This window comes from Amphiprion ocellaris, chromosome 20 (assembly GCF_022539595.1).
Source record: "Amphiprion ocellaris isolate individual 3 ecotype Okinawa chromosome 20, ASM2253959v1, whole genome shotgun sequence".
NCBI classification, from domain to species: Eukaryota; Metazoa; Chordata; class Actinopteri; family Pomacentridae; genus Amphiprion; species Amphiprion ocellaris.
Genome location: NC_072785.1, coordinates 15949052 through 15976951, shown reverse-complemented (window position 1 = coordinate 15976951; position 27900 = coordinate 15949052). Strand labels below are relative to the sequence as shown.

Genomic DNA, 27900 nt, shown 5'->3' with positions numbered 1-27900 from the left:
CTCATGCATAAATTGCTTTCTTAATGTGGGTTATAGCTGCAAAGACTGTTAATAAGCCCACTGCTGTCAAAGAGCAATTTTCCCTTTGAGCTGAGTTCTTTTTTTAATGCACTAGCAGCTGATGGAAAACAGCAACTCATTCGAGCACCTTAGGCATAAAAGAGAGCAACCAATGCACATCTGCAAGTGTAGCTGTTTACATTGTGCAGCCTACTGCATGAACCATGTAGAACGGCAACTAAAGTAAAACGCCACAACAAAAGTAAACCAACGAAGAAAACTTTTTTGGACTGTAGCTGCACAGACTTGTAAGAAAGTGTCCGATAATAAATTAGCAATTCTCAAAAGGCGGGGAGATAGTTTCTGGGCACTGGCATTTCATTGTTGTAGCCACAAAGCTGTCCCTGAACTGAATGTGTGAGATAAGTGCTTTGGAGCGCAAACAAACTGAAACAAAAGAACATGAGGTGGAGATTGGTTTAGTAAGTAAGACAGGGGGAGGAAGCACTTCTGGCGTCCAAGGGCATCATAAACCCCAGCATGTGTCTGCACAACAATGCCAATAGGGGCACAAATTCTCCACACACTGGGAATCAATTTCACACAGAGAGGAGAGGACTTGGAAGGAGGCGTATCGGAGAGACACTGAAATACTGCATCTTGTGTTATTGGATTTAGAGCCCAGTTTTCTAAAAAACTAAATTTCCAAGCATCTGCAAGCTGGGGGATCCAGTCAAGTGGAGCTTCCCTGAGCCAGCACAAGAACCTGTGGCCAGCTGAGGAAAAGAGATTGTTCTGGGGTTTACCTTAGAATAAAATTCATAATAAGTGCTTGAGAATAGCAGAAGAAAAAAACTTTATTCGGTGTGGCGTGCAGCACTGTGCACAAACTTCCTAATCTGGGAGCTATTATACTTACAGAAAAACATTTCAAACGAGGGCTGAAAATAAAATAAAATAACACTTGTGGCCCACATTCGAGTGTAGAGAGAAGTAAATAGCTGTGAACCAGCGTGTGAGACAAACCTGTTCTCCAACACATGCATTTTTTATTGTGACCAACAAATGGAAACATGACTGAGAGGTCCAGTATTAGTCCACAACTATGAGAGAGCAGGAAGCAGCTGAAAACGGTGTCGTAAAAATACATTCTTAGTCATCTTTTGGGATATTTTTGTGAGACGTTAAGGTTGATTTAATCTGTCTCTTATGTGTCTATCCAGGAAAAAGGACACAGGATTATTTCAGACTGATTATCCTGCAGTCATTCAGTGACTGAGTTTGTGACAGAAAGAACCTGAGAGAGGAGCTTTTTATAGTTCAGTAAAGCTCATTTCAAAAAGAACCAGATACCAAATCCCAACTGAAATGTGACAGGAATATTACACTGATACCAAAGGCCACTTTAAAATCAAAGGATCACCTGCTGGGAGGTTATAAAAATATTACAGGAGTGTCAGATTAAAAATACCACAGAGCTGCTCTTCAAATTAACATCACAGAATGGAATATTTGATGAAACAGTAAACATATCTACACATAGAACCACTGAGGCTTTATTTCACTGGATGTTTAAGACCTGCCATACATGATCTAAACTGCTATAAGGGTTTCTGTGTTTATGCGCATGTTTTATTGACGCCGCTATGAATATGGGCTCCTCTGCTCCCTATTGCTGACTGGAGCCAAGTTCTTCTCCCCGTTTAATTGCATCCAGATACAAAGCATGTGATAGTAGTGACACGCCCCCTAGTGTCTCATGCCTGCCAGGCTGCTGGAGTTTGATAACCTTGCTCTGCGTCCGGGAGCATCACTGAAGGAATGTGAATGTGGATTTGGATGTCCTTCCTCTCGGCTGCTAATTGTTGCTGCGAGCCCCGAGGGTCTCTCGCATGGTGATCAGGGCTCATCCCCGGCCTCTTCTCATCTCGGACCCACGATGATAAGCGCGGAGAGTGTTCTGGAGAGTGGGGAGCAGCCTTGCATCCGGCTGGAGCCCCTGAAGAGCACACACTTGCCGGGCAAGGCGACGCCGACCGCTGGCAGCCGCTCCGTCTTCCCGGGCAGCAGCAGCCCCAAAGTGACAGCCAACGGAGTGCACGACATAGAGGACCGCATCCTGAGGATCACCGGCTACTATGGATACAACCCGGGATACTCCAGTCATAGAAGTGAGTGAAAAGATGTGGGGAAAAGTGACGGGTTCACTGGTGGATTTCTTTGCCAGGTGTGAGATGAATTAAAGAGGCAGCATTTGTGGCAACACAGTGATGGAAAAATTGGAGATTGCAGGTAATCAGGTTTCAGAGGTGTGAGGAAGGAAGCATGAATCTTTCAATCCTGCTTTGCAAATTGCTTCTCATTTTAAATGAGGGAATTGCACAATCTGTCACTGCAAACACAGTTAACTGAGGTTTAATTATGGCTATTAAGGAGCAGCATGATGTCAATCACTGCCAGTATGAGCTGGAGGCTGCGTGATGCTGCTGCTGGTCCATCCATCTCTGAGACACAGTATTAGAGAGAGAGCGAGTGAAAGAAAAGCGAGGAACACAAAACACATTTAACACTATCTGGCAATGCAATTACACAGCAGAGTGTCCTGCACAAATTATGCTGCCATTCTCTAATTCAATTGCAAAACTTGATTGTTTGAACTGCAATGTTGTCCACATCTATGTTGCCGAAGTCTGCAAACACTCACTTACATGACAGCCTCATACTGAAGTGTTTATTCCACGTATTTAATTAAAACAATATATTCTCTAAAATGACAAACACCAGCAGCTCCTCATGTGATGCGTGTGAATATTGCTTGCTGTCTCCCGACGTGCCTGAGATATAGCAGCACTTCAGTACCTTAAGCTTCTCTATAATTTTCTTTTCTGTCAACATGCTGTTGATTGGTAGGGCAGCGCTGTGAGTTTTTGCTGACACTGAGACAATGGCTTGGATTGGTGGGGAGAGCTGATGGTGCACTTTGCTCAGGGATGATCTTTAAAAACTTGCCCTCCAGTTCTGTGGAAGTGTTGCCAGCACCAGTGGGATTATAAAGAGGAAAAACTAACCTGAACTACACTCTGTGAAACACCAGTCGGTGGGTTTATGGAGATTGAACAAGGTGTGCACAGCAGGATTGTACAAGGCCTGAAGCATTAGAGCTAACAGAGATTCTCACCTCTGTGTTACATAATTGGCCTGTTCATTTCATTGTCTGATCATTCTTTGTTGTAGGTAGGAATTAACTGGCACTTTTCTTGAATAAATGCCCAGTGAGGTCCAGAAAGATCTACATGTGATTATCTGGAGGTTCAGATGCTGATACCCTTCACCTCAAGGGAATTAGACTTGTCACGCAATCTCCCCAACATCTCCCTCTAGTTGTTACATAAAAGCTCAACTACAAATTCATGACTTTGAAATGCATGTACAGGAGAGAGATGTAATCTCAGTGTTATGACTTTCATACCTGAATCTACTCCCAAAATGTGACACCCTGTGACAAAGTGCATTAAAATCTCAAAGGAAATGCGTAGATAGAGTCTCATTCGATCAGAAACTGTTCCAGCTGAGGCTCTTTTGGATGAGCTGGGAGCACCTCAATGGATTTTTAGATCGAGGCTGAGGAAAAGGGAAATGAGCTCATCTCTCACTAACTGCCTCCTGTTTATCAGGGGTGTCAGTTGCAGTAGATTGAGCATGAATGCAATCAGACATTTCATTTGAGAATTTATCTACCCGACCAGATTAATCTATTGAAAGAACACCTGATTAATATGGAGTACCAAAAAACTTTAAATTGAAAGCAGATTGAACAGTTCAAGGGCCTTGGAGACAATGACAGTATTGTGTAACCAGTGCTGACTGGCTCTAACTATAAAAGTGAAAATGAAGAATTCTACTATCTTGTTTGTGCATTTTGCTAATAATGTGAAATATGAAAGCCAATTGAAAACGCAGCCACAAATTGTGACTGAGTCAATACTGACACAGAGTTGATTGCTATTTTATGTGCATTTTACTGATGCTTGAATGACCACATTAAGTATGTAAATCAATCAATATTATGGAGCACTGATATCATGAGGTAATATTTTTGGTTTGTGAATCAACAGACAATTTATCTGCAAGTATTGATAACTGAATAATCTTAAAGTAATTTTTCAAGCATATATCTCAATATGCTGCAATGGATTAAAGTATAAAATTTCTCACATCTGCTTTGCTTTGTCATTTATAGTAGTGAGGTCAGTATATTTGTTTTTTGGGACCATTTATCTGCATAAAAAGAAGCATCTGAATACTATATAGTTGATATTTTACTATTTTCAATCAACACACGTTGCACAGAGTCTAAATGATTCATCAGTTAATAGAGAAAAAACCTGCAGAATAAAATGAAACTTGTTGGTACTTGCACGCCTAGTTTCCAGTTTCCATTCCACTGCCTACTACGCACTATACCAGGAGAAAATGAAAGATGGGCTGTTGTCTGTGGTGTAATTTCAGGTAAAGGGAGAAGGTGTGGATCATAATAACCGTATCAAGCCTATAGGAACTACTGTATCTGGGAGCTGAAGGGTTTTTTGATTTGAAGGACGTTTCCCATTTCTCTGAAAAAATATGCCATCTGTAGCCCTGTGTTCCTCCGTCTTGCCAAACAAGAGAATTTTGTGCATGCCAGAGTCAACAGAAGGTATTCCTCAGGGCAGCACTTGTCAACATTTTTCCTGCTTGCACAGCTATTAAACATGCTGTTGCTGTTGCTGTCACTGCGAGAGAGTCTGACTAAATTGCTAATGTGCACGCCCATGTTCCTTTTTAAATGAATTCTTAGGAATGTTATTGTGAGAAGTCGCTTTCTCTGAGCGCTACTTGGTGTATGGCAGCATCACATTCATGCTCCTTGGTCTGTTTACACTCTGACTCAGGAATCACATGGCCCCCAATCACATGGCGAGTATCATTTTCCATAAAGGAAAAGACAAAGGAGCACGTAAATAGAACAGTGGGCTCATCCTGCCAAGCCTATGGGGTAATGATATATTTAGTAAGATCTTGTTGCCAGTTTGCTGTTATTGCCACATGCCATCTGCGTGGAATTGAGAAGATGCTCTGAGGGGGATTGTGGACTACATTTGAGGACAGGGTCCAGGGTGTGATGCATACAGTACAGTCACGATGTCATGACTTACTTACATGCAACTCCAAACAAGTCACAGCATAATTTCCTATTCACCCCACTTCACGTAGATAATGTAGACAACTACTAAAATGTGCTCAAGAGAAAAGTTGAAGTAGAATGAAATCAGAAAAAGAAAGGGCAGCGTATTCGCTCACTAGGCTCCTGTTGGACCAGGCAACAATTGTGTTTACAGCAAATGCCTCCTCAGCATCTCCTGGAGAACATTACACTAATTTGCTGTGTGTCTTGCTTTAGGTAGCTAATTTAGAGAAAGTGTGTGGAACCTCTGTGCTCCCCTGCTGAGTAAATAGGTAGGATGCAGGAGAGATAACAGGGATTTGTAGTGGCAGTTCCACTCACCGCAAGACAGCAGCACACCCAAGCACTCAGAGGGAAATTATGTAGAAAGGGCAGGAGAGATAGTCATTTCTGTCAGTGCATTGTGTTTGTATTTGTATTTCCATCCACAAAGAAAGTCTAGAGACAAATGCAAAGAAGACAATAGAAGTTACTTTTAAATCCACACATGCTTGTGTTGATATTTTGCAATTTCTATTTTTTTTTTTTTTTTTTTTTTTTTTTTTTTTTTTTTTTTTTTTTTTTTTTTTTTTTTTTTTGTCTGCATTTGTTCTCATTGTTTAACTCCACGAAAGGGGAGTCAACATTTTATGAGATTGATGCATATTTTAGTCTTGCAGCCAAATATTTTAATATTTAGTGCATGTGTGTGACCATCACCGGCCCTCCCTGAAAGCTAAGCAGATATTCTTTATTAGAATTCCCTATTATGAGCCAGGGAGGGCAGTGCTACACCTCAGTGATGTGTGGGGGAAACAAAGACTGGACAGGACGAACAGGACGAACAGGATGAACAGGGATAGAAAATAACAGGCGTTGCTATTGCAATTAAAGATTGTAAGGTGGTGTGTTATGCCCAACTACTAATTGCCCATCAATAAAAAAAAATAAATAAATAAATAAAAATTTGAAAAAAGAAAAGAAAACCAAACCAACACAAAAGAAAAAGAGATTCAATAATAAATGAACAAATGGTACTGAGCACCATAATTGTGGGTGTCTTGATAGTATAGAATAGAATAGAATAGGCCAGAAAAGGATACTAGTGCGAGAGAGAATGAGTTTAGGGTAGAGACTGGAGAAATTCTCAGCACATTCTGGCGGGACCCATCAATCGCTGAAATGGGACTCGGCAGTAGCTGGCAAGACCTGATCAAACATGCAAGTGTGAAGAACCCCGAAGCCCAGAACAGCAGTCACGGCAAGGCAGGGCCAAGTCAACAGGGCATCCCTCCCCCCGGGCCGTAGGAGCCACAGGGCGGCACCCCCAGAGAGCCACCGGGGCCACCGTGAACGACGCGAACCCGGAGAACAAGAGGGAGCAGCTACTGACACCCCCCTGCGCGCCCAGACCGACCCAGGCGGCCCGGGGCACGAGGACCCACCCGCCACCCAAACCCTAACCCCGCCCACCCCAGTCCCCACCAAACCCCCCACCCCACCACCCGACCCGCCCACCCCCACCCCCTCTCCCTCCCCCGAGGGGGCCAACGGCCCCACACAGCCAGGAAGCCAGACACAGGGGCCGAGCGGCCCACCGAAGGGATGGCAACCAGCCCATCACAAGGCAGGCCGCCACCGGGAGCCGGCCAGAGGAAATCGGAGCCGGGACCCGATGTGAGTCCAGAGGGTAAAAATGGACAGTGTGGTGGGGCCCGGCGACGCCGACAGGGAGGCACCCCGCATACCCCCCGCACCAGGCCCCAGGTGAGCGCAGTACTCCCAGGGCCCCCATCCCCCGCAATCGAGGCTGAGGAAAAGGGAAATGAGCTCGTCTCTCACTAACTGCCTCCTGTTTATCAGGGGTGTCAGTTGCAGTAGATTGAGCATGAATGCAATCAGACATTTCATTTGAGAATTTATCTACCCGACCAGATTAATCTATTGAAAGAACACCTGATTAATATGGAGTACCAAAAAACTTTAAATTGAAAGCAGATTGAACAGTTCAAGGGCCTTGGAGACAATGACAGTATTGTGTAACCAGTGCTGACTGGTTCTAACTATAAAAGTGAAAATGAAGAATTCTACTATCTTGTTTGTGCATTTTGCTAATAATGTGAAATATGAAAGCCAATTGAAAACGCAGCCACAAATTGTGACTGAGTCAATACTGACACAGAGTTAATTGCTATTTTATGTGCATTTTACTGATGCTTGAATGACCACATTAAGTATGTAAATCAATCAATATTATGGAGCACTGATATCATGAGGTAATATTTTTGGTTTGTGAATCAACAGACAATTTATCTGCAAGTATTGATAACTGAATAATCTTAAAGTAATTTTTCAAGCATATATCTCAATATGCTGCAATGGATTAAAGTATAAAATTTCTCACATCTGCTTTGCTTTGTCATTTATAGTAGTGAGGTCAGTATATTTGTTTTTTGGGACCATTTATCTGCATAAAAAGAAGCATCTGAATACTATATAGTTGATATTTTACTATTTTCAATCAACACACGTTGCACAGAGTCTAAATGATTCATCAGTTAATAGAGAAAAAACCTGCAGAATAAAATGAAACTTGTTGGTACTTGCACGCCTAGTTTCCAGTTTCCATTCCACTGCCCATCCAATCTTATTGTCTACTACGCACTATACCAGGAGAAAATGAAAGATGGGCTGTTGTCTGTGGTGTAATTTCAGGTAAAGGGAGCAGGTGTGGATCATAATAACCGTATCAAGCCTATAGGAACTACTGTATCTGGGAGCTGAAGGGTTTTTTGATTTGAAGGACGTTTCCCATTTCTCTGAAAAAATATGCCATCTGTAGCCCTGTGTTCCTCCGTCTTGCCAAACAAGAGAATTTTGTGCATGCCAGAGTCAACAGAAGGTATTCCTCAGGGCAGCACTTGTCAACATTTTTCCTGCTTGCACAGCTATTAAACATGCTGTTGCTGTTGCTGTCACTGCGAGAGAGTCTGACTAAATTGCTAATGTGCACGCCCATGTTCCTTTTTAAATGAATTCTTAGGAATGTTATTGTGAGAAGTCGCTTTCTCTGAGCGCTACTTGGTGTATGGCAGCATCACATTCATGCTCCTTGGTCTGTTTACACTCTGACTCAGGAATCACATGGCCCCCAATCACATGGCGAGTATCATTTTCCATAAAGGAAAAGACAAAGGAGCACGTAAATAGAACAGTGGGCTCATCCTGCCAAGCCTATGGGGTAATGATATATTTAGTAAGATCTTGTTGCCAGTTTGCTGTTATTGCCACATGCCATCTGCGTGGAATTGAGAAGATGCTCTGAGGGGGATTGTGGACTACATTTGAGGACAGGGTCCAGGGTGTGATGCATACAGTACAGTCACGATGTCATGACTTACTTACATGCAACTCCAAACAAGTCACAGCATAATTTCCTATTCACCCCACTTCACGTAGATAATGTAGACAACTACTAAAATGTGCTCAAGAGAAAAGTTGAAGTAGAATGAAATCAGAAAAAGAAAGGGCAGCGTATTCGCTCACTAGGCTCCTGTTGGACCAGGCAACAATTGTGTTTACAGCAAATGCCTCCTCAGCATCTCCTGGAGAACATTACACTAATTTGCTGTGTGTCTTGCTTTAGGTAGCTAATTTAGAGAAAGTGTGTGGAACCTCTGTGCTCCCCTGCTGAGTAAATAGGTAGGATGCAGGAGAGATAACAGGGATTTGTAGTGGCAGTTCCACTCACCGCAAGACAGCAGCACACCCAAGCACTCAGAGGGAAATTATGTAGAAAGGGCAGGAGAGATAGTCATTTCTGTCAGTGCATTGTGTTTGTATTTGTATTTCCATCCACAAAGAAAGTCTAGAGACAAATGCAAAGAAGACAATAGAAGTTACTTTTAAATCCACACATGCTTGTGTTGATATTTTGCAATTTCTAGACCATTAACAAACAGTGTTCACTACAGGTGAATCTTCGTTTTCCTGCTCTGACATTCTGTATGTGCACATACTTATTTTGGACTGTCCCGTTCCCATGCCTGCTCACTCTGTGCTATTTATAACCAGGCCAACGAACGAATGGGATATGAGCTTTGCCTGAATGACTCCTGGAGTGCTGTTAGTCTTACACGCTCCTGAGAATGAGCAGAAACACCCTGCAACTAATGGATGCAATATTTCTGCACATGGGTTACAGAATCTGTGCTCACACCACAATGCAATGGGCCAGATGTTGTTTTTCAGGTGATTAGATATTTGGCTGGCCCTGGTAATTCATTCTGAAGAAGTTTGTCTTGCAAGTAATCCGAAAGTAATATTACATAATACACGAGCAATAGGTGTACAGATTGCAATGGCCTCTCCATTATGCCAAGTGTATCTCCACAGCAGCACTCATTTCAGCAGCCTAACACTGCCCTCTTGTGATCTGTCAGTCCCTTAACAACAAAAACCCTTTCACATCCACCAGAGAAAACCAAACAGCAACACCAAACCAGTGCTATCTTTATTTGCAGACTTTAGATCTGTACGTTCCACTGTACGGAAGTCATTGTGTTCATATGTGTCAGGACACATGATTTCAGGTATTAATGACGACAATGAATAACACTGCTTTTACTATATTCAGAAATAAATTGCATCTAATGTGTGTTTCAGTCCTGTATTGGATAATATACAATCCACTTATGAAAGTCTGTACTGGTGCTGATATGCAATCATGCATATCTAATTGGTGAATCTCTGCTTTCTGAAAAGAAGTTCACAAACTTTAAGGGCACAGATGCTTTGAGGTTTGATTCCTGACTGGGAACCATTTGCTTCATGTCTTTACCCTGGTTTCCAAACTTCCTCCACTGCCACTGACAACAGAGACATAAAAATGACCAAACAAAATCAAGAAGAAAAACTCTCATAAATGAAAAGATCATGCTGCCAAAATCACACACACAGAGAAGCTGTGTCGAGCTGTATGTAGCTACAAATGTTGCTCCACATCAATTAACAGCTGCATAATTGTTTAATTCATTCCATGTCCCCAGAGGATAAATCCTAACGACTGTAAATAGGCAACTTTGACATTGATAAATTGCTATTCATGTTTTCAAATGCATCTTTTTACTTTTTGGAATGCCACAGATTAAATCTCTTTAACTTTGATTGCAGTGTGGTCATCTCAAAACCTTGCTACATAAATCTTGGTGGAACTGACTCTGAAACTGGATGGCCCTTTGCCAAACATCTCCTCCAGTTTCCCTGATGTACCTGTAATGCAGTTAACCATATCCACCACTAGGTGTCCTCATTCTCCAATGTTCCTACTACTGAGGCTTGAGTTGGTGGTGTGAGGTACAGGAAACACACCTGACAGTTAGAAATTTATTTAGAGGTTGTCCAGTTTCCATTTCAGCTAAAACCTGCATCCTGTGTCCCTCTTCTTCCTCCTCTGCTCGTCGAGATGTGATGAGTAACAGAGAGGTGCTAAAGACAAAGAGCCTTTTACTATAAACTGAGGAGCTTTGGGTAATCTAAATGACAAAAGAGTCTGAATGGGTTTAGTGCGTCAGTGTGCGCAGGACCCCCACTGTTGCTATGGAGGTAAAGAGGAGGATGCTGTACTATACTGTGTTTTGATCTGCAACACATGCAGAACAATATACGCCCAGTTTCCAGTTAGTTACACAAAAAAATGTTATATGAGGTTGGAATTTTTGTTAATTTTTGTGAGGGGTGTTGATTCAACTTCATTTCTGAGCAGGTTTTCTATTGAATTGTACATTTGTAGATATTGTATATGATGCTATCGGGATGTAGAGGTGTTGAAGAGACAGAAAAGTGTGTCATTGAAATAAATTATGTGAAAGAAATAAAATCAAACAAACATCTTCTACTCTGATTTAATTTACAAAGCTTTAATCTAGCGATAGCTGTAAAAGACAAGACAGAGAGAGAAATAATCACCTCAAAACTGTGAGCTTGTTCTAATATTTGAGATTGAACCGCGGCCTCCTGTAGAGCCTGTACTCAAGGTATTTCTCTTAATCGGATAGCGATTAGCATCCTGGGCTCTGCTGACTGGATCGTTTTTCTGTCCTCTCCTCATCTAGTTGCTGGCTCCTCTCATCAGCAGGGCTATTTTTAAGTTTAACCCTGCTTGTCTCTGTGGATCCATACCCCCAGCTTATCCCCTGCTTCCACCTGACCAAGCATTATTCAGCCATGCAGACACGCAGTTAATGCAACATTTTGCTCTCATGTCATCACTTAATGCATTTGCATTAGTATTACAATCACTCGGCAACACTAACTGACCACAGGGGAATAAGTGTGTATGAGTGTGTGCACTGTGGCTTTGTGCTAAAATTACAACAAAGAATTGTTTTTTCAAAGTGTTTCCCTTGAATTAAAGACTGTGTTTAAGCAAATAACTTAGCATGGTTTCACTGGAACGTGGTCCTTAATTTATTTTTTTCCTATTGTAACAAACAGCCAAACAATAACTGTGCTGTTTTCTCTCACAGCCTGAAGAATGCACAGACGAATACTCTGATCTGCTATGCTCTTTGTAGTGTTACCAGAACTTTGGCTGATGAGCACTGGAAAGTGCAGACAGACGAGAAGGGAGGGGCTCAGAGTGATGCTGATATAACTACCGAAATCCTGGAATAAACATCCTGCAAAACAGCACTCATGTAATCATCTTAAGCAACCAACTTAAACAAAATCCCACTACATCTGCTGTATTTTATGTTTACCTCAAGTGCTTTCTGTTTCTCATGTCACCGTGCTACTGTTCCTGACTAGTATAGATTTTACTGGGCAGGAAGGCTATATTAAGATTATATTACTGGCTGTATAGCTTCATATGTCTGACCCCACACACTAAGCATTGATTGTTGATGTAGAGGCCTGAGCAATATTTAGGTCCATTAAATCTTCAGGTAGACAAACCACAGCTTGAGATAGAATGACTGGAGGGCTTTCCTTGAAATGGAAACTCCTGACCACAGTCCTGAGGCTGACTCACACGGCCCAGACTGACCCTCCTCAAGCCCACATGGCTGCTGATGGAAGGTTTTCCCCTGACTGTGGAACAGTGAAGGAAAAACTGTTTAAATCCTTTATTAAAGTGGCTGCATGGTCAATATTTAATGTAAAAATCTCCATTAACAGTGAACATCCTGCACAGAAATATTTAAGAAGCGCCAGTCAAGTGCTAAGAAGTAAGAATGATGGGTAAAGTAATAACACATGGCACTCTTGAAGAACTTCCTCTTAAGCGGAGAGTTTTCGGCCAAAGCTTACTTAACTCTTTGCTGTAACTTTAGGTAATATTGCATTTAAACGTGTCAAGTTGTTGACATACGAGGCAGTGCTTTAGTGTTGTGGGTACAGATAAAACACCATTCCATAGCCATGTCAAGCTTAGTAAAGTTTTTGTATTCACAGTCTTTAATACTTGCTGCTCTCAGACAGATTTGATAGAATATAGGAAGTGGAAACAGTTCAGTGAAACACCATCATCCAAACATTTACTCTACAGTGCTTGAGAAATTCTATTTTCTACCTTTGCTGTTCAGAACCTGAGTTCTTTGGTGCAAAAAATGTTGATATTGGCAGGGCAGCGTATGATTCTTGTTTCTCATTGTTTCTAAGAGAAATGAGAGAAGGTCCATGAAACCGATTCTTGTTTTAAAGTTATAAATGTTGCTAAACCTGCAGTACACTCTGAACACAGGTTTAGTACCTTAAAATATATTTTTCTTGAAATGTTCTGCGTTGTTGTCCCCTATATGTAGTGGATGTGAAATATGGAAACACCATAGGTTAGCAGAATTTACATCCATCACATTGTCATGTCTTTGTGTGTAATATGCACATGGCTTTTGTCTTTTTCATCTTGTAGCTCGATTGATTAATGTGGCGGTGGAGGAGGCAAACGAAAGAGAGCTCTACTAATAATCTGACTCTCAAGGAGTAGTCAAGAGCAGGAGATGTGCCAAGAAAAGCGAGAGTCATTGGAAGACAGAGGACAAGAGATGGAGAGAGAGGGAGGGAGGGAGGGAGGGGAGAAGTGAGGAGAGCCTGGTCAGGTAGAAAGAGGAGGGGAGGAGGAAAGGAGGGGGTGCAGCTAACACAGCATAATTAGCCTGGGCTGCTTGGTTACCTTCCAAACAAAGCTGCTGATTTGTGGAGCAAACGAAGAGGAGGGGAAACGAGACAGAGAGAATAGAGGAGGGGGAGGATAGAAATGAGATGAGGGTAGTGATTGCACCATGCCACACACACTTGAAGCTCAGTCTCCCTTGGAGACAGTGGCAGCGCTGGATCACGGCATGACAGTGCAACAGTAGAGTCTCCACTCCGCTGCACTTCCACTGAGCTGTGTGTCACTATCCAGACAGACAGAGATAGAGCACCAGTAACAGTGAGAGCGCTGGGCTGGAGAGGAACGCAGAGTCGGGACTGGAGTGCTGGAAGAAGACTGAAGAGTTGACAGAGATCTGAGAGGAGGAGGAGGAAGAGGAGGAGGAGGGCGGTGAAGAGTGTGAAGAAGAAGCGGAGGAGTCAGGAGTCTGGGGATGCTTGGTGCTAGCAGGACGAGCTGCTGAGCGTGGAGCAGCAGCAGCAGCAGCAGCAGCAGCCCGGGCACACTTCTACACTCTAATACAGTCACACACCTTCCAGGGGAGGACAGTTTGTGGTGCCCCCAGTGGAGAATGAAGAAGCACTCAGCCCGAGTGGCTCCTCTCAGCTCATACAGCACTCAGGTCCTGACCTGCCCCATCTCTGAAGGTAAACCAAAAGAACCAGAGAGGCCCAAGATGCCATTTCTACTTGACTGGCTATACATTATGTGTATGTGTTGGCATGAAGTTAAAAAAAAACAACAAAAAACTGTCAGAATTAGCTCAGATAGAACGGTTAAAACTATGAAGTGATGTTATTTCTGTGGCCCCAGGTGACATCATGGTGTTTTTCTCCTAAGGCATCACATGCACTGAACAGCCACATGGAGTGAAACAGATGGTGTGATTTGCAGTAGATGTTTCCTACTTGTGGTGCATTTACTTCAGATATAAATCAGAAATGAATATCTTATAAAGACGGCAAAGCAAGCAGCCTTTGAATTGACTAACAGTTTTTACTCCGGATGTTGTAAAAACACATTCATTTGCATCATTTCAGTCTCCTGACGGCAGAGTTAAAAAGCTAAATGTGTTGATGGGAAGCATGATAGTAGCAGCATATGTTTGGCTGCTTTGGCTCCCGTGTGGCCTAGTACTTTTTAAAAAAAAAAAAAAAGCAAACAGGCCCAAGTCAGCTGCTTTTACATCCTGCTCGCCTGTCCTCCCTCCTCATCCTACTATTTACTCTCCGCTGTACAAGCTCATTAAAGCCCTTTAACTTTTCTAACACAGATTACAGTGAGATATCGCTAATCAACTCTTCATCAGTATCATCTGACCTGTTTTGGAAAAGGACTTGTTGACCTGTGGTACGCCTGACATACACTGCAGACGTGACTGTGAGCTTCTTATTGGACTCAGCAGAGCTCCATCAATCAGTGTTGCTGGCATGTAGCATCAGTGGCGGGGATAAAACACAGAATGGATTGAAATGTGAGGTCTGAGCAGCATACTGCGTCACACTGAGTGGATGAGCTTTATAAATGGGTGCCGGTAGTGAATGATCCAGTGCAGCACTACCTTTTCTGTAATGAAATGAAAACACCTCCAAATGCTCCTTTTTCTGCCCTAATACTCAACTAACCCATATGTGAAGTTAAACATATATAAATGCAGGGTTTTTTTAGACACAGTGTCACGGAGCTTGTTTCAAATTCAGGCAGCGCTGTTGTCAATATTGAGTTCTATTTTTTAAATCTGCATTTAAGTCTTTATGCATTTAATCATTAATCATAAAAGTACAGAAGCTTTCAGAACTTACAACCTAGTTAAGCAGCTATCTTTAATGTTACCTACCAAAATGATTATCATTATGTAAAAGAAATACCCCTACACTCTTAATTACACAACAAATTATACGGCTCAATTAAAAGTCCAATTACTTTAAGACTACTTCCCTTGACTTTGAGCAGTTTTCTCAAATAGGTTCACTTATTCTCACCTGAAATTATCCTCAAATAATACTTCTTTTCTGCTTTAGTGAAGTATTTCTCTGCTATCCGGTGTTGTCAGCCTGTGTGTAGCAGCTATTATTGTTTCCTTTGCAACTTTTTAGCGTCAATATTAGTCAGCAATAACACTGTCTGATATGAGAATACAATTTTGGCCACGAGAGCTACTTTTATGAGGCGGGGGAATAGTAGACTCATAATATTACTGCATCTTGGCACCAGATCAGCCTGTAGTGGCTTTTACCTCAGGACAGAAGAGCTCTCATCCAACACTAAAAGCTTGAGGTTTTGTCAGTGCTATGAAACATAAACCATCTCGCTTGGTGGATGAAGAAAAGCAGACATAAAGAAAAAAAAGGAATAAAAAAAATTCTGCCTCTCTCTTGGAGAAATATCAGATCTAATTTTTCCAGTTAGCAACCAGCAGCCTCATTAGGTTGATTGAGAATCCTTGCTGTGACAGAATGTAATTAGACCAAATCCCCCGATGATCCTGCAGAAACAAAACTGTATCAGTGTTGAGCATTTTGCTTTCACTACATACTGTAGATCTGCTCCCATCTGGGTTGAACTGTAAGGTGAAACGTTTTATCTGACGTTTTTATCTGCAGGTTTTTTGAGAGCATGTTCAGTCTGTGATCAAAAGCACTGACACGAAGAAAACTGAGTTTGGCTTCATCATTTGCAGCTACTTTTACATTTTCTGGCTGCTAAAGGTTTTCATTGTAACTAATAGTTGTACTATAAGTCTGAATTTTCAGTGCTACACTGTGGACAGACTGAAGGCTGCTGATGTAAAGTAGTGTTGGAACTATGGTTTCTATACTATACTATGGTTAATATAGTTTTCAGTATTTGTCTTTTACTTGGGTATTTTCATGTTACGCTACTTCATATTTGTACTGCATTTCATTATTTTTAGCACTGCTACGTGTATTTGACAGCTTCAGTCATTGGATGCTTTCTAGAATGAGGCTTCACATGAAAACAGATGATCTCCTTTTCATGTTTCAGATGTTTATGAGCTGTTGAATGTTCTGCCAAGGAGTGATTCCCCACTTAAATTCTCAGATGGTCTCATTTAACTCTTTAACCATCACAAGCCTGAAAGCTGAACTGATCCAGAATCACCAATAATACAGAAAATTAAAAATATATACATTTACTCTCTCAGGGAATCACTACATTAAACTATAAACTGTGACTTTATATAGAAAGTAAAGTTAATAGCAACTATATCAAATGCTACACACACACTGCTGCATCTGGAATGTAAAATCTGAGACCACATCAGTTACCAGAGACTGGTTTCTTGCAGAGTGCATACTTTTACTAAGCACTAAATATATTCAGCTGTAATTTCACTTATGTAAGATCTTAAACACAGGATGTTTTTATATTTTATGTGTATTGATATTTTTATTTTAGATAAACATCAGAGTACTTCCTGCACTGACGTGACAGTGATTTGAGATTTCATGATGGCCTGGGTACATTTATAGCCATCCCTTAAATGCAGTGCTCCTACTGGATGCCAGCTATGATCTCATACATTGATTAAACTTATAAAGTAAGTTTGGCAAGACTTTGGAGTTCTTTTATGAAGTTGCTTATTAGCTCACTTGTGATTAAAACTTTGGTGGCATTTTCCTGTCTGTGTATCTGCAGGGAGAGCACAGAGTAGCATCTAAGTGTTTCAAACAAATAAAACTGCCACCAGCAATCTTGCCACACATTAGTTACTTAATCAAAGCGCTGCTGCTCGGCACACTGTGTTGCATTTATTTACTTCTGGGTAAAATCCACTTTCATCACAAGTCACTCACGCCACATGCACTCCCATTGCTTGACATCCTGCTGAGGTGTCTTCCCAGTTAAAGAAAAGGCACTCAGCCGCAATAATGTGCACCTTTGAGGTGTCCTGCTACTGTAGAGGGGAGATACTACTGGTACAAATTCTCTAGTGATGGTAGCTAATGGTGGAAACAGCAAAGCTTCACGTGCTGAGCTAGCAGAGGGAGCGCAGGCAGCGAGCACCCAGCACATGTCATCTTTTATTCCTGCCCTGGTGTAAATTGATCACACTGTTGAGAGGTAAAGAACGGATCTGAGCTCTCTCTCCGGAAATGCACGTGCACACACACACACACACGCACAGCACTCCACATATTATAGAGCACAGTTAAGGTCCACAAGCCACTTACTCCTGCAGTCCATTAGGGCACTGGGCCAGAAGTATCATGCGTCACTGGCATAAGATTAAAGCAAAGCCTTTAAAATAAATTTCTATCCATCAATCCATCCATCCATCTATCCATCTATCTTGTTTCCATGTTTCACTGTATCCCACAGCGTATCATCATCAGTGTACCAAGGTTGGCATGACTTTCTTGTGGAATGTCATGTGGTTAGGTTTACTCTTGCTTTCTAGGCATCAGGTTTCTGTGCACACCTGACTACAACGGGTGTACAGTAAATGCTGCATCATGAGGCGACAAAGCTATTTATGACATGCCACCATGCTAACCCGACACATTCGGAACAAAGCCTTGCCTCATGCGTTTGTGCCTTTACAGCAAGAAAGGCAAACCGAGGTTGTGATCACTAAGGACGACTGATCAATAAATGCTTATGTGCTGGACGCCGGCCAGGGAGTCATCCTGTAGGCAGCATCATGGTGTAGATACAGTAATACAAAACATACCCAGATGTTTAAAGTGATAGTTTGCATCTAGCATCAAAATTATAGGTGCTTATGTCATCCTGGAAAACAGCTGTATATCTCTCTTTGCAGTTTTGAGCCTGCAAATTATACATTTTCTCCTCTCCTCTTGCCTCTAATCAGGAGAGGATGGTTCGGAGTCTCAGGCAGAGACGCCAGGCAGTGAGACCAGTGGAGAGAGCCGGTCCTACCAGACATGTACCAACACAGCTCTGAAGGTGCTGGGCGGTTTGCTGGTGGTGCTGTGTGTTTCCTCCTCCTGGGTGGGCACCACTCAGGTGGTGAAGCTGACCTTCCAGTCATTCTCCTGTCCCTTCTTCATCTCCTGGTTCAGCAGCAACTGGAACATCCTCTTCTTTCCCATCTACTACTCGTTGCATGTTGTTACCACACGGGAGAAACAGACCCCCATACAGAAGTTTAGGTAAACTCTCTTAAAAATCTTATTTATGTAAGAAAAGAGCAACATCTGCTCAATTAGATTTCTAAGAATGTTCTCTAATAATCTTTTGCAAGAGAATATGCCCTCTTGCTATAGCTACTACTATATTTAGCAAACATATTGACATTTACAATATGCCTTTAATGCCAGTAACCAAAACAAACACACATTGATTACTTATTGTAATCAGTTTACTACAATAGCTCCAATAGTGGCCTCTTTGCTGCTCTTTATATTCCCTTGGAGCAAATTTTAAACCACTTGACTGTCCAGACAACTGGGCAACCAGCACTATCCTCTAAACATAATCTTTCAAACAGTGATATGTTCTGAAGCAAGGATGGCACGACAACTCTCCTGTGTTGTTTCTCTCTAACAGGGAGTGCAGCAAACTCTTTGGGGAGGATGGAATGACTCTCAAGCTTTTCGTGAAGAGGACAGCCCCTTTTTCAATCCTGTGGACACTGACCAACTACCTGTACCTCTTAGCCTTGAAGAAACTGACCGCCACTGATGTCTCTGCTCTCTATTGCTGCCACAAGGCCTTTGTCTTTCTCCTGTCATGGATTGTCCTCAAGGACCGGTTCATGGGTGTTCGGGTCTGTATGAAAACTCTTTTTTGAGTGTTTCCTAATTCTAAATAGGGTACTAATGTCTAATGTTACCAATTTCTCTGAATCTCTATCTGCAGATTGTGGCAGCTATAATGGCCATCACAGGTATTGTCATGATGGCTTATGCTGATGGTTTCCACGGTGATTCCTTTGTGGGCGTGGCACTGGCTGTGGGCTCAGCCTCAACGTCAGCTCTCTATAAGGTCGGACTGCTAAACATGCTGCAAGACCAACTTTGCGTAATTGTCTGCACTGAATTTAACTTGTATAGTGTCAACTGCAAGTTTGCTAACGTTTCCTCTAATTCCAGGTGCTGTTTAAGATGTTCTTAGGCAGCGCCAGCCTTGGAGAAGTGGCACATTTTCTTTCCACCATGGGCTTCTTCAACCTCATCTTTATCTCCTGTGTGTCCCTCATCCTCTACTTCACTGCGGTGGAGCAGTGGGACTCTCTGTCCTCGCTGCCCTGGGGATACCTGTGTGGACTGGCAGGACTGTGGCTGGGTGAGAGTGCACATACATAACAAGCATGTTGAATTCATTTATAAGGCCTTGACTATTATTGGTTCATTTCTAGTGATTTTTTTTATTATTATTGGGTCTATTACATGCAAGAAAATAATGAAAAATGGCAACCCAATTTCCAAGTGCCTGGACTGAAATATTGCTTTGTCTGACAAACAGACTAAAATGCAAAGATATTCAGTTTTACATGAAAGAAAAAAGTGACTCCATCAACAGTAAAGGTCCTTGTGCTAGGAGGAGGTTGTACCTGTTATAAAAATTAGTGCCATTTTCTGAAGGTTAAGCTGAATAGGCCACCTAATATTACTGTGATTAAAATGGTTGCAGCAACTGTTGTGCTGCATCAGATTTAGTAGAGTGGAGTCACCTTTGCAAACTTTCAAAACAAGTGGAATAAACCTATTTACATTTCAAATTACATTTTAGTGTTGCTTATTTGTAGAGCCAAAATTTCTAAATTTAGCCTCACAGTTTTGAAGACTGAATTTGGGGATGTTTTCTCAGGTAGCAAATACAAAAAACAACCTAGTAGAGACAATGTTAACAAGACTGAGAAACTAAAGCCTTGTTAGTAACTGGTGAGGCTGTATTTCAGCAGAGTAAAGCATTGACAGAAATTCTAATATCAAAAACATGCTGATGTTAAGCAGCCAGTATTCATGACGCCAGTAGGAAACATCCACACAGCATTATGAATATCTGTACAAAAGTTCACTGATTCTGCCAATTCTGTCCATGAAATAGCCGATTAATCAACCAACTGTTTCAGCTCTAATCATTTTCAACTTCTTCCTCCTATTTTACAGTGTTCAACATCTTGGTCCATGTTGGTGTGGTGCTGACGTACCCCATTCTCATCTCCATAGGGACACTGCTCAGTGTGCCGGGCAATGCAGGTAAGATTTCGCTCAAGTGCTAGGCCCAATTTACTGATTAGGATTTCTTGATTATTATGCTGTAAATTAATATGATCGTTGAAAAAGGGAGTAAATGGCCACACAAACTGCGGATTTGTACTGAGAGGTCAGCACTTATAGGGCCACTGTAGCAAACAGATTACACAGCAAGTCTGCCTCGCTCATCCTGGAAACCCAATCATCAGTGTGCCTCGACAGACCCTGCAACTATCCTCTCGCTGAGGGAGGATCAGGTTGCCAAGGCGACACTAAATGCCTGCAGACAAGTTCTTTTCGTAAACCGCGATGGACTGTATGAAGGTCAGTGGGTTACGGCAACTTGTCCCAGAGCTCCAGACCGCAAAGACACGGATGATAAATCGGAGTGTTTCTGCTGATTATAATCCACATTTGCTCAACTTATCCCCTACAGCTGCTGTGTCCTGTGGTTTATCTTACTTTATGTAATTAATCTCAATTTGTTTTTCTTTCACCCCCCTCCATCCCTCCCTGTCCTGCTCTTTGGCTCCCTCTTTTGTTCCCATCCTTCTTCTTCTCGCTGCAGCTGTCGATGTCTTGAAACATGAGGTGATCTTCAGCGTGGTGCGCCTGGCGGCCACCTGCATCATCTGTCTGGGCTTCCTGCTGCTGCTGCTGCCTGAGGAGTGGGACTCGGTCACGCTGCGTTTCCTGGCCACCATCGCGGACAAGAAGTCGGAGGAACACGGCGAGGAGCTCACAGAGTCCAGCGTCCACACTCGGAGCCGTAGTCGAGCAAACGGCACCGTCTCCATCCCCCTGGCATGACACGGCTGAGCTCTGATATCAACCTCTGCTAGCCAAGTCTGTCTGCTCACGTTCCTCCAGAGAGCAACCTGGAAGTGTAGCAGGATGTTCAGTCAACGTGGAGTCAGCTACCAGGAGGACAAGAAGTATCATCTTGAACTTCAAACTTCACTCTGGAGATGTACCTCTGACTCTGCCACTTCACACCAGGAAGAGGGAAATGAGGACATTTATGGATGACGCAAACTTAAAAGGGTTGAAAGTGTTATTTACTTTCTTGAAATACTTGCCACGCTCCGTCCCTCGCACGCACCCAAACCAAGAGCTGACTGGCTTCCCCTGACATGCTCTGCGGACTGTATTCTGTGAATATAAATATTGGCAGGGCCAGTTTGGCTCAATCTTATACATATTTATGATATTTATTTAGATCTGTATCAATAAGAGTATTAATTTTAAGTCTTACTGAATAGTATTATATACAAGAATGGCAATTATACTATGCGTAATGTACAGCCTCTTTTGGTTTTATAATAAAAGACTGAAAACCCTCATAAAAACAGAGTTTTCCTGGTCTAACTCAGCTCTGTGTGTATGTTGCTAAAGTTATTTAATGACATTTTAGAATTCTTTTTGATTTCTACACCATATTTTTTTTTTACATGCATCAAAATTTACACAGATGCACACATTAATAATGCAAAACTACTTTTCAGATGTCTTGAACTGGACGACGGCAGCTGGAATCCTGTCATTAGGATACTATACATTAACTTAGCAAAGATGATTCAGAAATACAAAAACAGTAGCTTATTACTTTATCCAGAGGTTTAGCTACAGTTTAGGACACTGATGTCACGAAGATTTCACAATACCAGTGCAAGTTCACTTGTTACAGTTAAAATACACTTTATATACACTCCCAGTCAAAAGTGTGAACACACCTTCTCATTCAATGCTTTTTAATTACTTGTATTATTTTCTACAATGGAGATTAATACTGAAGATTAACATTTCTTTGTTTACAACATAATTCCACAAGTATTCATTTATAGTTTTGATGTCTTCAGTATTAATCTACAACATATAAAATAGTTAAATAAAAAATGAATGGTAAGGTGTGTCCAAACTTTTGACTGGCAGTGTACCTCAGACTCTGAGTGTGGATAAGGAAAAACACTGCAAATATAACTATTGTAATGAAATTATTTTTATTTTTATATATATATATATATATATATATATATATATACACATATATATACATACACACACACACACACACATATAATGTAGGCTCACGGCCTGACTAGAATACATTACAGTGTTGTTGTTTCAACCATATACCTGCATTATGGCCAAGTATTTTTAGCAGAACTAAGTAATGTGATTTATATAATATTAGTAATCTGCAAAGTGCATTGCATTGATTTAGCAGCGATGACTTTGCAGAAGTCTCCTCGCAACAGTATATTATGCCGTGCCTTCCTGTGCTGTGCTGTGCTGTCACTTACTGACACACACAAACATACGGTACACAGAAGAGAGAGTTCACTATAATTTATCCTCTTTCACACAGTCAGTACTAAAAACACATAAGCGCGCAGCAATGGTCAAATCCCAGAGGACATGTATGTCTGCGAAGCACAACAATGTGATTGGCACTTGTCAAAATGACTTTCTAGTCTCGCGTAACATGGAGACAAAATTAAATTTTTGTCCATATAGTGCTATTGAGATGATGACAGTGCCAGTGGAATCATTTCTCAGTCTTTTTCCACTGCCTTCTCTTTCACACACAGTCCCAAGAGTCACACCAGAGTGCTGTTATGGTGGAGTGCAGTCAGTGAGTCGAGACCTCTAATGAAGCATTTGCTGAAATGACAGTTTCAGTTAAACAGTTGTGGTGGCATTTTAACATATTAAAATAAATGAGGTAGAAGAAGCAAAGGAATGTATAATATTCAAATCTTAATTACAATGGCCACTGGCACCGAGCTGGATGCTGATAAAAGACATTAATCAGAAGGGTCTAAAATGGTGGATGTAAAATACTGCTTTGTCTTTTTAAGTTCTTAGAAAGGGATGTAACGAAATAAGCAAATATATAAAGGAAGAATCATAAAACCCTCCTACAAGATTTAAATGTCAGTTGGTGCTATTTGTAGGAAATGGCTCACAGTTTTTGAAACATAACATAACAAAGAAATGGAAAATGTGTCCAAACTGCAGATGCATCAAATGGAAAACTAAATAATTTCAGTACCGATAATAACAAGACAAAGCGTCAACAGTCCAGCAACTCTATGAGGCTGAATACAAGTGATGCTGCTGGGAATATTAGTATAGGACAAAGTAAAACAGTACCCAAAGACCAGATTTCATTGTTGAAATTTCTGCGATATTTTGGTTAAAACTATTAACCTCTTGATGGCGCTATGGGGATCATCCTCAGGGCACCATGAATGTCTCTGCAAAATCTCACGGAAGCAATCCATCTCATAGTCGTCAAAATGATTCAGTCTTAACCAAAACAGTGGATGATAGACTGACACAGCCATCCCTGGAGCAACACAGCTACTGTAGACCAAATAGACTGTAATATATAAAGGGAAACTGTCATGCAAATAATCACAGAAACACTGTATAACTACAACCTGACATGCATACATGTTGTATGACCCACAACTGTAGCACTTCGTTCACCCTCTCTGCTTTTATGAGCACTTCTGGAGTCATATTTTTCAGTTAGTTAGCAACTTTCCAACGAACCTGCCTCTCTTTGTGTCCCTCCGGGGCTTTCAGATAGCAAAGGGGGTGCAGGAAAATAACAGGCTCTTTCAGGCATTAACTTATGAGTTACAAAGTAACCTGTGGGGACAGTTGCCATAGAAACATAGCTCATTATAATGAGAGACTCAAATATGAAAGCAGGGACAGAGTACGCGCTACTCTTTTAACCACAACCAAAAATTGCATTTGTCCTTTGGCAGCAGGCGGAAGCGCTTTGGGACAAACATTAAGTTTGCCAGCAGGCTAGATGTGAAGAGCACGAGGTTTGCCGCTGGAACAAATGGGACGAGGTGGAGAGTCACTTTTAAAAGTTATTCTGTGACTGATGAGTTTTTTATTGGACAGGCCGAAAAGCCACAGAGTCTCAACATTTAGATGAGACATGTCAACAATGTAAGTGGACAGAGACCTCTTGTGACTGATGAGAAAACAATAACAAGGTGAGATTATTATTTATCTAAATAACAACTAACTTTAAGAAAGATATTCTTGTTACTAAACTTTACAAACCTAACTTGTAGCAGAGCAAAAGTATTTTAGCGTTAGTTTTCTGGATGGAACTCAGGACAATGGGCTCCATAGACTCCAGACCCAGACTGCGTAAAGTTGCCCCATGTAATAGTTTGCAAGAAAATGGAGATGAGTCCAAACCACAGTGGACCCTCCCTGCTCTCCCACTGACAACGGAGCAGCCATCAGGACCTTTGGGACGGAGGAAGACGACTTTACCTCCACTGAAACAAGAAATAACTCTTTCTTCCCTCTCAGGTTAGTTTGTGCCAACTTTTGCATTCCCACATGCTTTTATTCATTATGTTTTGACCCATCCCTCTGTGCTGTGATACTGACTGTGTGCATGTGTGTGCTGTAAGAACCGCGCTCTGCAGGAACCTTCCCATCAAAACAAAGCGACAATTCAAGCATCATTCATTCTCATCCCCCCAGAAGACCCCAGGTTAGCTCAGCAAGGTCTGCTGCCTAATACACTTAACTGTAACAGGCTATTCTCGTTGCCTGTTTCATAAGAGAAGTTTCTCATCTGTTCAATCCTGTGTTGGGACTCTGGGAGACATAATTTAGCATCATTGGTTCTGACTGCTTGTGATTTTTACCCAGACATCCCATCATTATCTCTCCTCAGGCACTGCAACCGCTGGCCCTTCAAATTGGCCACACACGCACTGCCAATCAAATTGCCATGGTAATGAAAAAAAAAGAAAAATATCTCTCTGACTGTCCCAGTATCACCCTCATGCCATCTCAGAATCCAGTAAGGAATTTTGATGTTTGTTGTAGGGCAGGAACTGCAGAGATGGGGATGTCCACCAGTTTTTTACAACCGGCCAGACAGGCACCAGCAGAATGATTCAGGTAAAGCATCTGGACAAAGTATGGAAGCGGTGAAGTGCTTCTGTAACATCAATAATTCAGATCATACATTTTTACATTGAAAAATTGTGCTGCAGTGCTATAGAGAGAGAGAGGTTGAGGGAAGATGGAGTGGAAAGGAAGAAGAGGAGAGAGAGAAAGACAGCTGTGAGCCGTGAGCCCTTCCTCTCCCTGTGGATCTGAAGTAGGGTGGTCTACAGCCATGACTAGCCCTCAACGGGTTCTATTTTCAGGGTACAGGGAATAGAAAAGCCCTACCGTAAGAGCCAAACTTGTAGATACCAAGAAAAGCATAGTGTTAACACTTACATGATTCTTCCAGTAGAACAGTTTGCTTCAAATTCACTTCAATGAATAAGAATCCGCTGCTACAAATCCCTTAAATCATGTACAGTATTGCAGTATATTTGTAAATGTGTGTTTCTTGCAGAGGTGGAATTAGTGGTCAGTTCTTTTACTTAAGTAAAAAATACTTATACAACAGCATAAAAATACATAATTAAAGGTTCTGCATTTAAAATCTGATATAAATATAAACTAAAGGTACTTGAAGCATAAAAAGCAGAAGTACTTGTTCTGAAACGGCTCGTCAGCTGCATTTTTATACTGACCAACTATTCTATATGCATTTGGTAAGAGTTATTTTTTGTGCAATATTGGATAATTTGACATCTTTGTTGCTCAGTCTGTTATTTGCCTGGCTACTGTTATAAATAATTTGGGGCGTTTTGTAACTACTGACAACTCATGCACCTAACCAGACACTGTTTTTTTCGTTGTTGTTGCAAGGGAGCACATACCAACTAGTGATTTAAGCTGGAAAAAAATCATTAAATTCTATAAGATGGTCATATTTTTAGATAAAATCTAATTCTATGAAGAAACTATCACTATCATATGAAGGTAGTGATGTAAAAATTAGAGTATTTCTCTGTGAAATGAGGTGAATAGATGTATGATGTAGATCAAACTGGAGCTACTCAACAAAAGTATAAATATTATAAAACATTAGTGGTGTAAATGAACTCGTTTACTTTCCAACACTGGTTTCTTGTGGCACTGCCGTCTTTCTAGGGAGGATTTCTGGAGGCCCAGATATCTCTCACTCAACAGACTCATCAGCATCGTCAAACTCACCTCAGACAAGCCAGAGACAAGAGAAGACATAAAGCTGTCTACACAGCCACTGGTAGGCTCACAAATGATTACCTTCCTACCCGATACAAACTCTGAGTCTAGTGTACTGATTGATTCGAGCTTCACTTGCTTATTTATTTCATTTGGCCTTTTAGTTCGAAGCCCCAATGCCGAAGGGATCCAAAGGCTGAAACTCGTGAGAAGGCCCACAGAGAAGGACATCTTCTGGGATGAGACCACAGGACAAAGGTTGGACCCCAACTGCCTCCTGAAGCCAGAATCTCTCTTTGATGAAGAGACAGAAGAAGCAGCCGAACAAACAGCTTCCGTGCACTGCAGATAGAAGAAGAGACTGAGCTCATGGTCTTAAAAGCAGGAAGTAAGAAATGTTCAACAAACTGGACATCGGGGACTTTTTTTTTTTAGATAAAGACGTATCACAGACAAGTGAAAGGAAAACAGTGAGGAGACGGCTGTAGCTAAGTGCAGAGACGTAGTTGGATGTGAGCTGAGTCTGCTTGAAGCAGTCAGACAGGGAGGATAAGAGGAACAACAGGGATCCTGGACTGTAAGCTGCAGCAAGAGCACTTTGTATTGAGTAATCAGGATTAGAACAGATAAAACATAAAGTCAGATGATGCCAATTAATTACTAAATAGCTATTGCACAACTTGGCAAAGACAAATCTACATTAAAAAATTCAAGCTTTCTGAAACGATCATGTTCTGTTGCTTCTTTTATGGTTAGGCATCAAAATAAACTTACAATGTGATGAAAACTCTTGATGTTGAAGACATATTCCTAAGTTTATGGTGCCCTCTAGGGATGAAAGTGATGCACTGACGTGAGAAGTCTTGCTGGTGGGGCAGTGAATGTGAAGCTCATCTAAAATTCTACAATACTGATAAAAAACTTCCTAAACAAAACTTGAGATTTACTTCAAAGACTCAGGATTCAGATCGGCAAGCTTTGAAGCAGCTGCTCGTCTATTATTGGACTTTGGGTGAAAAGATCGACACAAAAGGATCCTCCAGTGTCCAAAGATATCCTGTTTTTTGAAAGGAAAAAAAGCCTCTTGAAGAATAATCAGACTGAAAACAGGAAACTGCTAATTGCACCATCATTCTTGAAGTGGTCTCCCTGAGGCCGGCTCTTAGAGACTTAGAGAGGCTGAGAGGAACTGGACTCCCACCAAACACCTGGGGCCACAGCGGCTGACAAAAGCCTGGTCCTCGGGCACGATGTGT

The 27900-nt window shown here is 41.6% G+C and overlaps 2 protein-coding genes across 3 annotated transcripts; both read left to right on the top strand.

The window, feature by feature from the left end:
• The first annotated feature begins 1744 nt into the window (after positions 1-1744).
• slc35f4 (solute carrier family 35 member F4) lies at positions 1745-21914 on the top strand. Of its 2 annotated transcripts, none has more exons than XM_023293713.3 (7): positions 1745-2171; positions 18196-18496; positions 18894-19113; positions 19206-19331; positions 19439-19631; positions 20459-20548; positions 21114-21914. In XM_023293713.3, exons 1-7 carry the CDS (start codon positions 1760-1762, stop codon positions 21353-21355), a joined length of 1584 nt encoding a protein of 527 aa, XP_023149481.2. In that variant the 5' UTR covers positions 1745-1759; the 3' UTR covers positions 21356-21914. The 2 variants fall into 2 exon arrangements, with proteins under 2 accessions (XP_023149481.2, XP_035796611.1); XM_035940718.2 differs by lacking the exon at positions 1745-2171 and adding an exon at positions 13378-14005.
• Positions 21915-24259: 2345 nt separating this feature from the next.
• On the top strand, positions 24260-27872 carry LOC118469137 (uncharacterized). The gene is made up of 6 exons (XM_035940721.2): positions 24260-24895; positions 25000-25082; positions 25269-25328; positions 25424-25498; positions 26591-26705; positions 26809-27872. Exons 1-6 carry the CDS (start codon positions 24682-24684, stop codon positions 26994-26996), a joined length of 735 nt encoding a protein of 244 aa, XP_035796614.2. The 5' UTR covers positions 24260-24681; the 3' UTR covers positions 26997-27872.
• The last annotated feature ends 28 nt before the right edge of the window (positions 27873-27900 follow it).